Source organism: Dermochelys coriacea, chromosome 22, assembly GCF_009764565.3.
Source record: "Dermochelys coriacea isolate rDerCor1 chromosome 22, rDerCor1.pri.v4, whole genome shotgun sequence".
In the NCBI taxonomy this organism is placed as follows: domain Eukaryota; kingdom Metazoa; phylum Chordata; order Testudines; family Dermochelyidae; genus Dermochelys; species Dermochelys coriacea.
Genome location: NC_050089.1, coordinates 5,505,199 through 5,518,401, shown reverse-complemented (window position 1 = coordinate 5,518,401; position 13,203 = coordinate 5,505,199). Strand labels below are relative to the sequence as shown.

General features: G+C 39.9%; 1 protein-coding gene across 1 annotated transcript in view; it reads left to right on the top strand.

The window, feature by feature from the left end:
* ARHGAP32 (Rho GTPase activating protein 32) overlaps positions 1-13,203 on the top strand; it is a 264,621-nt gene that overhangs the window by 135,529 nt on the left and 115,889 nt on the right. Inside the window, 1 exon segment of the mRNA XM_043501046.1 lies at positions 11,766-11,903. Within this exon segment, the coding sequence (XP_043356981.1) occupies positions 11,766-11,903 (138 nt within the window).

Sequence of the window (13,203 nt, the reverse complement as noted above, 5' to 3'; positions counted from 1 at the left end):
AATGTATACATCTTGGAACTAAGAATGTAGATCATACTTACAGGTTGGGGGACTCTATCCTGGGAAGTAGTGATTCTGAAAAAGATTTGGGCTTCGTGGTGGATAATCAGCTGAACATGAGCTCCCATATGACAATGATTAAAGGATTGGAAAACAGCCTTATCATGATAGACTCAAAGAGCTCAATCTGTTTCTGTTTAGCAGAGAAAGGTATATGATCCAATGGCTGGAAGTTGAAGCTAGACAAATTCAGGCTGAAAATAAGGCCTACATTTTTAATGAGAGAATAATTAAGTATTGGAACACTTTACCAAGGATTGTAGGGGATTCTCCATCACTGATCAATTTTAAATCAAGATTGGATGTTTGTCTAAAAAATCTGGTCTAGGAATTATTTCGGGGGAAGTTCTCTGGCCTGTGCTATGCAGGAGGTCAGACTGGATGATCACAGTGTTCCCTTCTGGCCTTGCAATCTATGAATCTATAGTAGTAGAAGTATCAGTTCAAGGGAGTATAGAGGATTTTCTCCCATGGTTCAGAGCTGCCATTTATTCTGAAGCCTACTCTTACATTTCAGCTGATGGTTTTGCACAGTGCCTACATGCTACGTATGAAGTTGTCTGGTATGAAGAGATCAGGTAGTGACACCGATGACCCTCTTTCACCAGTTACAACGCAAATACATTTTTAGAAACTGACATCCTATGGAGCAGGAGTCCTGAAGTTATTGCTCCTCTCATATCTCCTATGATAGGCTGCATTGAATCCACTGGCAATGTTGTACTGACCTGTGTTATTGAAGATGTACTGATGGTTTCCTGAACTCACTGTCCTCCACATCAATTATTAGAACAATATACTGTTGTCTTATACTGGTATGTGTGTGTTATCTGGGCTTCTTAGGGTTCACTGCCCAATCACTAGTGTCATTTGTCCCCTGCTTCCGTCCCAGCCACTGAGCAACCGTTGCCCTCCTCTGTGTAAACTTGTCCGCTTGCAGAACTTTCCCCTCTTTCATTTTTTTGGTTCTCAATCTCTTACAGTTAACTTTTCCATTCATGGCTTCCTTTGATCATTTCTCATTTAAATATACGTTGGTGAAGCAAAGGGGACAATGTTGCCTCCTGCTATTCTTGGCTTTTGCACAGCTCAGCTATAATGGCAGGATCGTAGTTGCACTTGGTTTTGGTTTGAATGGTGTATAAATGAGTGGTTGAGTATTTATTTATTCAAACTCCTGTGATAAATACAGTTTCATGGAACTGTCTGTACTACAGCAAATATTTTCAGTAGATGCAAAATTACGTACACTTTTAAAGCTGTCATTTTGGCTTACCAAACAAAGGCACAGGCCAGCAATGCTGTGAGCTCATACAGTTTTAGCTTCCAATCCTAGTGCAGAAGTTATCCAATGAATTAGTTTGAGGATGGTTTCAGAGTAGCAGCCATGTTAGTCTGTATTCGCAAAAAGAAAAGGAGTACTTGTCGCACCTTAGAGACTAACAGGATGGTGGCATTTGTGTCTCAGAGGGGGTTACACCCAGGATAGCAGCTGACCAGTTCATAAGATTTGGTCTAAGCTGCTGTCCAAGGATGGAGATCAATGAGGGACACATGACCCCTTCTGATTAATGTGCATCGTTCTGTGGATGGAAACCTGCCAGAATGGCTGAAGGAATACCCAGACACAGTGCTGGTCAAGAAGGGAGGATGAGCAAGAATAAATAAAGAATAAATTTCTCAGAATAAAATGCAAAATCTTGAAAGTGTTTTTTGAAGCAATAAAGGCTTTGACAATTATATGGTAGATTTTCAGTGTCATGTTCCTTGTGCATTGTGCCCGCAGAGAAAACTTTGAATTAGAGAGGTCAATCTTCTTGTATCCAAATGTATTCCATTTAGATCTGGAGCAAAAATGAACGGACAGGTTAGTGATTATGATTTATTTCTGTGAGTGATGCCTTTTGGCAGGGCTTCTGATTGTAATGTGGTACTTGTATGGCAAGGCTGGGCTCAACCATAAATTGAAAAGAACAGTTGGCTTTAAGTGTTCTAAAGAGACATTGATTTCTGCCCCATAATTAAACAAGTGTAAATGCATCACAGCCCAACAGTTTCTCTACAATTTTTCTTGTAGTACAGCTGTTCCAAGACCTGGTTTTGGTGGAAATCCAAAATGAGAAGAGGTTTCTGGTGGGTGTTCCTGCTTTTCTTAGCTGTCTTGCTGTTTATCGTCTATGGATAGCTTTAACAAGAAAGGGCATGTCTACATGAGAAAATTGACCCGCATAGCTGTTCTAGAATACCTGTTCTGCAATAGCTAATCCAGAATGACTAGCTTTCCATGTGGACATTCTATTCTGAAGGAAGTGACTTTATTCAAGAATATTTACTGCATTTATGTAGCTGAGTACTTAATTTGGAATAAAATCACTTTTATTCTGGAATAAACTGTCCACACAGGATAGTTATTCCAGAATAGCTAAAATATAGCCGAACAGCTGATACTGATCAATTTCTCCCATGTAGACAAAGCCATAGTGGTCTTTAAGCTATGTAAAGTGTGTTGATGTGCATGAGATTGCAGGTAAAAAAAAAAATATGTATATAATTACAAATTCATTCTTTTTATATGTCTTCTGTTCTTTGAGCTGTTAGGGGTCATGTTTTTAAGCTTTTTATCCATAAACATGAGGGCTAAGATCTTAAATTTCTTTTTTGTAATGAAAGCTGAGATTTTCATGTAACCGCCTGATTCCAGGAGCTGGGGCTTTAAGAAAAACACCAGATAGCCTGAGACTTGCAATAAATGGAGCTGAAAATTTTTTTTGGTGATTATAACAGGTAGCCACTATTGTGGTACGATTACTATTGAAGAACAGTGATATATCCATGCTGCAGTCAGAGTTCGCTTCCTTTAGTAATGTGATATATTTCCTGCTGATGCCCTGTTCTGAAAGAGCTTCAAGAATAGCATTGGTCTCCACGATTTGTGGTCTTAAGACATTTTATTTTTATTTATTTATTTTATTTAAGCTTTGTGGCTCACCTTTAAAAAGTCCCCATTTGTGGTGTTAGTTGTTACAAATTACGTACCTTAAATGTTCCATCTTTTAGGTTTTGGTGCCACTATTCAATCTGTTTCTTCTTAAAAACCAATGTGTGCGGTTGCCAAAAAAGCTGCTATTTTTCCAAGTTGGCTACTGCCCTGGTTACAAAACTTCTGCAAACCTTCCTGGATTTCTTCTGATGTGTGTGCTGTATTTAATATTCTACCCCACTCCCTCTTTTCTTGACTTCTTATCACCTACAGCTTTGAAAGAGCTGTTAGTTGGTGATGCTTTCTGTCTTTTAAAATGCCCTAGAAAGTGTCCATCCTCTACAGAATCTCTCATAAATTAATATGGGTGCTTCAACAGATTTATTTATTTGTATGTGCTCAAAAAATGGCAGAGACAAGATGGGAGAAGTATCTTTTATTGGACCAATGTTTGCTGGTGAGAGAGACAGCTTTCAAGCTACACAGGGCTCTTCTTCAGAGGACATGCACACTGCTGTGATGAGTTTACCATCCGGTCCTAGAGCTCTGTTTCTGCAAGGTGTGCTACACAGGTGAACCCCTGAGCCTGCCTCGTACCGCATTGACCCATTTAGGGTTCATCCTTGCAGAACATGCAGGATTAGGAGTCTGTGAGAGGCCAAAACTGAAAGACAACAACAAGGAAAAGGAGTGGATTTTGAGGAAGGGAGGACAGTGGTTGCACAAATGGTTTACTGCTTGTTCTTGCTGTTCTTGTTTCCTAAATGCAGATAGAGGCAGGGGCTCACGGACGTCAGGCTTTGATGACAGCACATCATGTTTATTTCAGCCTAATTTAGTTTTTATCTATGCCCTTAGCTTGTGAAATATCTTTGGCAAATCAAGCTAGAGAGATAATGGTGGTAATGTCTGGCAAACATTTTGAAAATCCTTGTTTCCCATTCTCTTATAATGAAATGTGCATTTATTTGTATTTGACAGGAATAAGTTGTGTGTTTGTGATGTGAGCAAGGTCAGATATATCATGTCTAATCCTTTCCATGCATTTAAGTGCCTGGTTTTTGTAAATGATGTGGTAAATGACAGCAGCGCATAAACCTAGCAACCATAACTGATTTTTGAAACAAAAGTTTTTTGAATGCTAAACTATTTTTAGTAGATTTTCTCCGTGGAAATTAGTTTTAGTAAATAATGTGCTTCATTCTTCCGTTTTAAAAAAAAAAAGAGACAACTTAGTTTAGTGGATGAGACATGGAAGTGAGAATCAAGAAACCTGAGTACCATTTCCAGCTCTGCCACTGTCTCTGTGGGTCACCTTGAGCAAGTCACTTTCAAAGTTACCCATTTGTCAAATAGCTGTTAATGATGCTTACTTCACCTTTGTAAAGCACATTATGAAAAGTGCCAAGTAATTACTCTTGCAGTATCTGACCTGTCCAGGAAAAAAGACAGAGTCAATGCATTATTCTGTTGACATGATTGTAATAAAAATGTGTGTGTGTGTGTAGTGATCTATAAATAGATACCCATTCATTCACTGCCTTGATACCTTTAGATGGCTAGGGTTTTCATTCCCATTGCTTAGCAGTCAGTCTTGTTGGTGGCTTTGAAGCATTTCCTCTGCGGTGCAAGCTCACACTGGGTTCTGAGTTAATTTTCTGATGTGTAGAAATCCAGTCTCCTGCCACAGCTTTCTCTCTTCCCTTTCTCTCCCTGCCCCATGTCTCTCTGACCCATTGCCCTTACCATATAATTTCACTAAGGAGATGATTGGTATTGGATTGTTTAAATTACAAGTCATAAGGAGGGAAGGGAGTTTTATTAAGGCGTTGAGAGATGTAAATCTCATTTCAAATTGCAAGAGCTTTAGGTCTCTGCCTTTCCAAAACAGACTTATTCAGAAGACATTTGAGCATCACAGCTTCAGATGCAATGCATTGTTTGTATGTTCCACTGTTTATATGCTCCTGTTCCTTTGCAGCTCCGCAAAATAATTGCCCCCAGAAAATACTGGACAGAACATTTGCCTGGTGGCTGGATATTTCTTGCAAAGCTTATTCCTTTGTGTGATGAGGGGACATTCAAAAGGTTCCGTTGCTCACAGCCTCTCCGTATCAGCATGGAAATCTCTAGAGGCTGTTCATGCTATTTCTAAACTGCCCTTCAGGGGCTGCTGCAGACATTAAGGACGTATCTACATGGGAACACTGAGGGTATGTCTAGACTAGAAACACAGCAGAGACACAGCTGTTGCTGTAGTGTAGACATCACAGAGATGGGAAGGGTTCTTCTGTCATCGTACTAAGATCGCTTCTCTGAGAGGCGATAGCTAGACTGACAGAAGAATTCTTCCATTCGCTGTGTACACGGGGCTTAGGCCAGCTTAATGACATCACACAATGCATGACATTTTTCATAGTTCTGAGCAATGTAGTTAAGCTGACCTAACTTTGTAGATTAGACCGGCCCTCACATCAAACCACCTCCCATGTGGATGGTCTCATTCAGAAGTAAAGTGGCCTTAGTTCGCTTTAGTGTAACTCACTTTGGAATTCCTGTGTAGGCAAGTCCTAAGTGAGAAGTAGAGATTGATAGTGGAACTTTACTCCTCCATCTTTGCAGCACAGTGGAAACATGTCCAGCCAGTCATGCTAGATTAAGCAATTTTCTACCTGTTTTCTGAATTCATGGGCTGGCTTGCAACATAATTTAACACACACAAAATCGAGAGCAAGCTCTTCTTCATATTCCATTTTGAGCAGAGGATAGACTTTACTGACAAGCTACTTCATCCGCCTCAGTCAAACTCCACTCACTTTGTGTTAGTTTTACAGTTATGTTTAATTTCCAGAAAGTTGTAGTAATACGCTAGAAGGTGTGAAATCGTCTGAAGGATTTCAGTACACAGACTTTCTGAATAAACTATAAGTAGTAGATTTTATTGGGTTTGTTCTGTGTTTTGACTAATTTTCCAAGCCATTTTCCACTGTGATTTACATTAAAGGGAGGAAGGGTTGTAGGGGATTAACATCCAGACCCTCAAACCCACAGCTGTCAGTCACTCACATGGCAGAGTAAAACCCTCCAGTTGAATTCTGGCATCTTTCCAGTTTTCTTACTCTCGGGTCAGAGCCTAATGTCTTTTAGCAGTTACTTTTTTCTTGTTTTCCTGTCTCAATCTCCATGTTGACTGACATTGTACATGGGGTACCCCCTGTAATTTCATGATTTCTGTCAGGAATTCAGGATGCCTGAGAATCTGAACCTGAAAAGAACAATCTCCCCATCTATAAAAGGAAAACAAAAAAAATTCATGGAGACACTATGGAGAGTGCATGTGCAATCCCTGGGACAACATATCCTGGGGCTCAGTAGCAACTTGTCTGGTTGGTTTGGAGTTTTATTGATGGGAATAAAAGGAGTCCTGTCCCAACTGTCCTACCTGGAAGCACATGATTTGACATATGGTCATAAATAGGGGGAAGGTCGGATCCAGTCTCTGTTTTAGTGTTTGGGCATCTCTGTGTTTTGTGTTGATAAGTTTGAAGAAATTATAAAAGTTCCAAGTGTAATTAGTGTTGTTTGTTGTGAACGGGACCTCTCCCCAAATAACAATCCTGGTGGAAAGACAGTGCTTTTATTTTTGGCAGTATATTTCACATATCTGGAGAATGGGGCAACCTGTTGTTTTCTTTCTTGGTGGCTCACTTTACCTTAGCATTCAGCAAAAGCAGAACTGATTATAGACCATTCAGAATGCAAATGGGGGAGTGCTGCTGCTTTCCAGATTCTAAGTGAAGACAGCTAAGCCAGCACTAAAACTTCCTGTATTTAACTCTTCTCAGGCTTGTGGGAGCTGCTCTCAAAAGTGTTCAGACCCTCTATGGGGCAGAGACCAGCCATATGGTTTGAAGTGCTGCTTTAGTGTGGGGTGGGAGTGAAATGGGTGTACAAATATGAGACAGAAAAATATCATTTGCTTTTTCCCCCCAGCCAAACAATAACAGGGAGGCACAGCAGTGTAATTCTGTCACTAATGACGCCAGCTGTAAGGCCCCCTTAAGCATTGTGTGCTCTGAACTTGAAAATAAAAAAGAAAGTTTCTACTGTGTGTTGACATCTTTGAGGAAATATCACTGAATGAACTGTGGCCACCTGTCATCCCTCTTATGCCATTGAGCCGAGGAGCTAAAAATATTGGTTTGAGGGGCGGTGGCTGTGAATCTTTGTCCCTCTAAATGTACAGCATGAATAGCACCTTCTGAACTCATACAGCATAAGGGTCTCACTCATGGAAAGTTCAAGTCTCTGGCACAGTGGATATTAAAGAGTCAGTTCAGTAATCTGTAATCATGTTTAGCATGACATTTCTTCTCAATGAGCTAAAGTGTAAGAAATAAGCTTCATGCAATGCCATGAAATTTTACCCTGCCCTTGTAGCAGAGAGTATTATAAATCCCACACAGCAGTGAGTGGGAAAGGGCGAGGTTGCGATTTCTGACTCCTTGGAAGTGAACAGTCCCTGGATTTCCAGATTTGCCCTGATCCAGGAAAATACTTAAGCACATGTGTATGTCCCCTTAACTTCAGTAGGACTCAAGCATGTGTTTAAAGTTAACCATATGCTTAAATGTTCTGAGCAAAGAAGCTTCTCTGAATCAGGGTCAGCCCGAAATCAAAGTGAAAAACGAGAAACAAAAGCTGGCGATGGAGAAACTAGCAGCTGAGTTGGAATTGACATTGAGGAGCAATTTAGGGAGACCAGCCACAATGAAAAGACGTCACTCCTACTTTTCAGTGTGTTTTATTAACACCCTTAATGCTTAGCTTTGCGATAAAACCTATGCTGGCAAACATGAGGTCGGCACCATGAGGCTGCGTTAATAGTTATTTTCTGTTTCTTGTTTCTGTGGTTTCAATAAATTGCTGAATAAAACAATTTACTCTGCAAACCCTTCTGGCAAAGTGGAATAAAACATGCAACTTCTTTTGTTGTTGTTGTCAGTATCGAAGAGTGTGATGCTATTTTTGATGTAATTAATGTATCACTAGTTCACTATTGTTCTGTAACTCTAGAAGTCTGGCTGGGAGCTTAAGTCAAATACCTTACTACTTGTTTTATCCAGGGAAAATGGTCCAGGAAGCTGATTTAATTTGTATTGACCACCCACTGGAGATGTGATCAGATGTGGTAATGGCACACAGCCTCCCTAAATGGTGTCCAGTTCCTTGCTAGCCAGCTGCAAAGATTTCCTGCCTGTGAAATTAAACTGCATCCTGAAGAAACATGCCTCTGTACTTTTTTTCTTAAACATTAACTATTTAGGCCCCAAACCTGCAAAGAATTACTCATTGGAGCTACTCACATGTGTAAAATGAACATGTGTAAATTTTTGCAGGCTCAAAGCTATAGAGTTTAAGGAAATACTTGCACTTCCTACATTGGAACAGGTGTCTCCGAGGCAATGGTCTGTGAAGCACTACCCTGACAAACCTTTTTGTATGTACACATCAGAGTCACTCTTGTTCTGTCAAAGGGGGGTGGCATTGTTCTGACCAATGTTGAGGTTACAGAGAGTCCAGTGAGTGTAGAATCCATCCATACATTAATCTGTTAAATTTAGTAACTACCAGTAGCCTAGTTGCTCTCAGGATGAAGAATCTGTTCCATTTAAAAAAAAAAAAAAGATTTGTTCTCCTCATTTGTTCTCTTCCAATTCAGCACACACTACTGGTCAGTACAGTAGTGTTTGCTGACCCCAGCAATTCCTGTCTTGTAAATTCATGTCTTTTTATCTTAATTATGACTGAGAGATGCTGCATACCTGCAGCAGGCCAGTATTTAAGGACAAGATATCAGGGAGGCATTGTCATTAATGACACAGTAATAATCAAGAAGTGAGGCATGTTGTGATGACTTCTTGTCCTTTGAACAAGTAGCCTTCAGAACTTCATGGGAATGTCCTGTTAAAATGCAGCTGGCAAAAACAAACTACAGCACTGCAACAATTTCTTGATTTTTTATTTTTTTTGATATGGGGTGACCAGATGTGGTTCAGCTGAGGGTCATGTTGTTAATTTGCTGAGAGATAAAGGGCCACCTCTTTGAGCTTCTGAAATACTGACTGATGCTTGTGGTATGAAAGTGGAGTTTTAAGTACAATATTGGTTGTCTGGAGTTTTGACCATCATAAATGATTTAGACAGAAAATAGCTAGTGCTATGGATGAGATTATGGGGCAGGATTTATGGCTTGTGTAGAACCTCTCTGTATTAACTGCCATAAAAGTGATACCTGCATGCACTTCCTTGGCAAATAAATTTATATTTAACAGCTAAAAATAGCAAATTATGACACAGAAAAAATAAGGCAAATCCCAGGTTGCAGAGTGGACATTTATCCTCAGCTGGCTCAATAGCGTGTGAGACCATCTTAATAATCGTCAGGATAGCATGGGCTGTTTTGAGGCAATAAGATCTCCTTAGGTCACTTACTTTTGCTGAGATAAAACACAGCCATAAATGTAAAAATCTTTATCTTATTTGAGACATGATACTAGTAAATATTTGGTATCTTTTATTGATTTTTTCATTTTGTTTTACCCAGCTTAATCTTTAATAGAGAGCTGCTAGACCTGTGGAGACTGCAGATCCTTGCAGGTAGTCTTCTGTCTTGCTCTGAGCAAAAGGCTGCTTGTATGAAGTTGTCTGTATTCTGTGTTGGCTGCCCCTTTTGTGCTATAGGTGAAGGAAGCCACAGTCTGGAATCTAGATCTCATTGGGCTGTCTTTGGCCTGCTGGCCGTATTTTGGACACTTAATTCCAGCAGATCTACAAATGTACCTCTTTTATTTAAAAACATAAATAAATAAGGTGGCAAGTTCTGATTTTTTTTTTTTTTTTTTTTTTGGGGTGGTGGTGGTCGATTCTCGAATCCCACTTCACTCGCTGTACCATGTATCTTGCCATTGTGTGTATTGACTGTTCTTATGCATTATTCTCCAGTTTTAATCTTGGGCTCTTTCCCATGGGTTTGCTGGTTCAGTGGCTAGGATACTAGTCTAGGTCTTGGGAGACCCGGGTTTAATTTCTTGCTCTGTCACAAGCTTCCTGTGTGACCTTGGCTAAATTACTTAGCCTCTCTGTGCCTCCATTCCCACTCTGTGCAATGGGGATAATAGCACTGCACTATGTCATTATGTGAAATAAAGCGCTTTGAGATCTGCTGATGAAAAGCACTATTTAAGAGCCTGGTGGTGACCTTGAGTAATTCACTTCTCCTCTCTGTGATTCTGTTCTACTGAAATTCTTTATACTGCCTTCATCACTGTAGTATGTGAGCACTTTCCAGTCATGCATTAAGCGACAGGAATAACATCTGCCATATGTTCATTGTTTTTTTATCCTCATCTCCCCAGAGGGAGAATTACGTGCTCAGTGTAGTTTTTTTTATAGGGATTTAAAAAAACAAAAACAAAAACACATGTCCATGCTGCTTTTTGTTTGTATTGGAAAAGGCAGGTCAAAGAAGTGTGCCTTGCACATGGAACGGGACATGGTGAGGTTTGGGTTGGTCCTTCATTCCTGCTTTAGTTTTTCTGTCTGTAAACTGGAGGTAACATAACCGTACCTCCCTCAGAAGGGTGTTCAGAGGATTAATTATGGTTCATAAAGTGCTTTGAAGCTGTAAACTTCTGTATTAGTGCAGCAGTTGTTATTGATTGTAATAGGCCGTGAAGCACTTGGAATATGGGACTTGTGTGTTAAAGGTTTCACAAAAGTAAATTACACTTTGTTGCTATGGTAGCATTTTGCTTCCTTGTCTCTGGATGCAGCAGAATGAAAATCTAACCCTTGGAACTGTAGTTATTCAATTTACTGCATGGTTATGAAATGTATTTTGTCAATATTTTAACCTGGGAAAATGATATACTTAGGGGCAGATGCGCAGCCGACGTAAATTATCTTAGCTGCACTGATTTCAGCTGAGGCTCTGCCCCGTAAACTCTGCCACAAATAGTACAGGCCCCAATCCTGCCATCAGATCTGTGTTGGTGGACTCTTGAGTCTCTGCAGAGCCCTACTGCAGCCACTAAGATCTGACATTTTTGACAGTTTATTGTAGTTTACATTTTCACTGGCACACAGTCAGATCCCCTGTGGAGTGGGCACAGTATGAAAACCTTTGTAGGTAAGCAGAGGGAACAAATGGGTTTTATGTATGTCTTTTAGAGTTAATAAGGCAAATGTAGCCCTGGTATAACATTACTGGCCTGATCTACACTACAAAATTAGGTTGGTTTAATTACATCAGTCAGGGGAGTGAAAAATTCACACCCTTGAGCAGCATATTTAAACTGACCCAAAGACCCCATGTAGACAGTACTAGGTCGACATAAGAATCCTTCCGTCGACTTAGCTACCGCCTCTCAGGGAGGTGGATTATCTACACCAATGGGAGAACCCCTCCCATTGGCGTAGATTTGTGTACGTTGAAGTTGGAGGAATAATACCAGGGATGAACTTGTTTCACTGTGGTTTTTAAACTGTTCCATACTAAAGCTTAAAATAAAAAATAACTGGACATCTTTTATTTACACCCATGTATTGCATAAGGGAAGACTGGCAGCAAAGAAAGCAGTGCCTCCCTTTGCTTCTGCTGGGATTGTCATTTTACGCTCCTGATCAAAGTGGTCTGATGTGATGCTTTTCTCTCTCTATGCAGGGCAAGAGTTGGATTGTGAAACGGAGTTATGAAGATTTCAGAGTACTCGATAAACATCTCCACCTATGTATCTATGATCGGCGTTTCTCTCAGCTCTCAGAGCTACCCCGCTCCGATGCCCTGAAGGACAATCCAGAGGTAAAATGTGAACCCTGTTAGCAGATAAAGCTTCTGATCAGAACTACTGCAAATGAACAGAGGATGGTTTGGGTTTTCTTCACAGCTTTTAAAAAGCAGTTTTATGGATTCTGAATTAGATTTTGGGAGATGATTAGAAAAGTAATTGGAACAGCACATTCCTCCTCACCTTAGCAAAGGAAAGTGCTTTGCAAATTAGTATAAATTACTGCACTGCTAAATGCAGAATCAGAATGCAAAGAAAGGAAAATCAGACTTTTAATCCATGCTGTACTGTCAATTACTTAGATCAGAATTTTACTGTATCTTTGGAAACATTTTTAATGACATGGATATTTGCTGACTTAACTTCAACAGTGATGATTTGCCAGCAATATTAAGTGGTTAAAGGTCTGTAATGTTTTGAAGGAAGAAACAGTATTTGGGATAGTACATTTATATCAATAAACCAAAAATTGCTTTGGGTTTTATAAAAATAAAATATATGTGTGTGTTAGAGCGATCTTAGGAGGAGCTTCAAAAAGCGTATTTAAAAAGAAAAGTTCTTTTTCTCAGTGTAGAAAGGTGTTTTTCATTCTCAATTACCTGTAAAAACTCCTTGGAACTGAAATCTGGTTGGTTTGAATACTTTTACCCTGGCCTTTTGTGAAAGCATATAGTATTCCTCTTCAGATTTCCAACTCATACTCAGTCTTTGTTTATCATTTAAAGTGTTTGTGTCCAAAATCATCTGCTTGGAGGAAGCAAGTGCATCACTTTGGAAGACTGGGAGGGAAAAATAATATGTCTAGTTTGCAGGAGGTTATTTGAATCAGACAAGCATAACCAAACATCCTCTGTTAAACCTCAGTGTCTGTGTGAAGAGCATGCATTACAGTGATGGAAAATGCCTATTGCTTCATTTCACAGGTCACTTCTCCCTTAGGCCTGATGGCTGCAAGCACAAGTCCCATTGTAAAGGCATGAGTGCAGAAAAATCCTGACTCTCAGCATCAAGAGGCCAATGTTGCCTGCCCATAAGCCCTGTGACTGAAAAAGAGGAAAATAAGAAAACTCAAAGCCATTTCAGGCATACAAAGCAAAGTCTATTCTATCTGTAAATCTGGATCTATACTCCTTTAAAACCAAATGGGAAGAGGGTGGAGAAAGGGGACAATCATTGCTCCATTGGAGTCAGTGGTGAGTTGTTGACACTGTGTTCAGCGAGTCTAGGATTTCATCCAATATCTCATCAGGGAACCTACACTGATTGGTTGGTTTTGTATTGGATGCAAGATATTGCCGAAGACAGTGTAAAAAT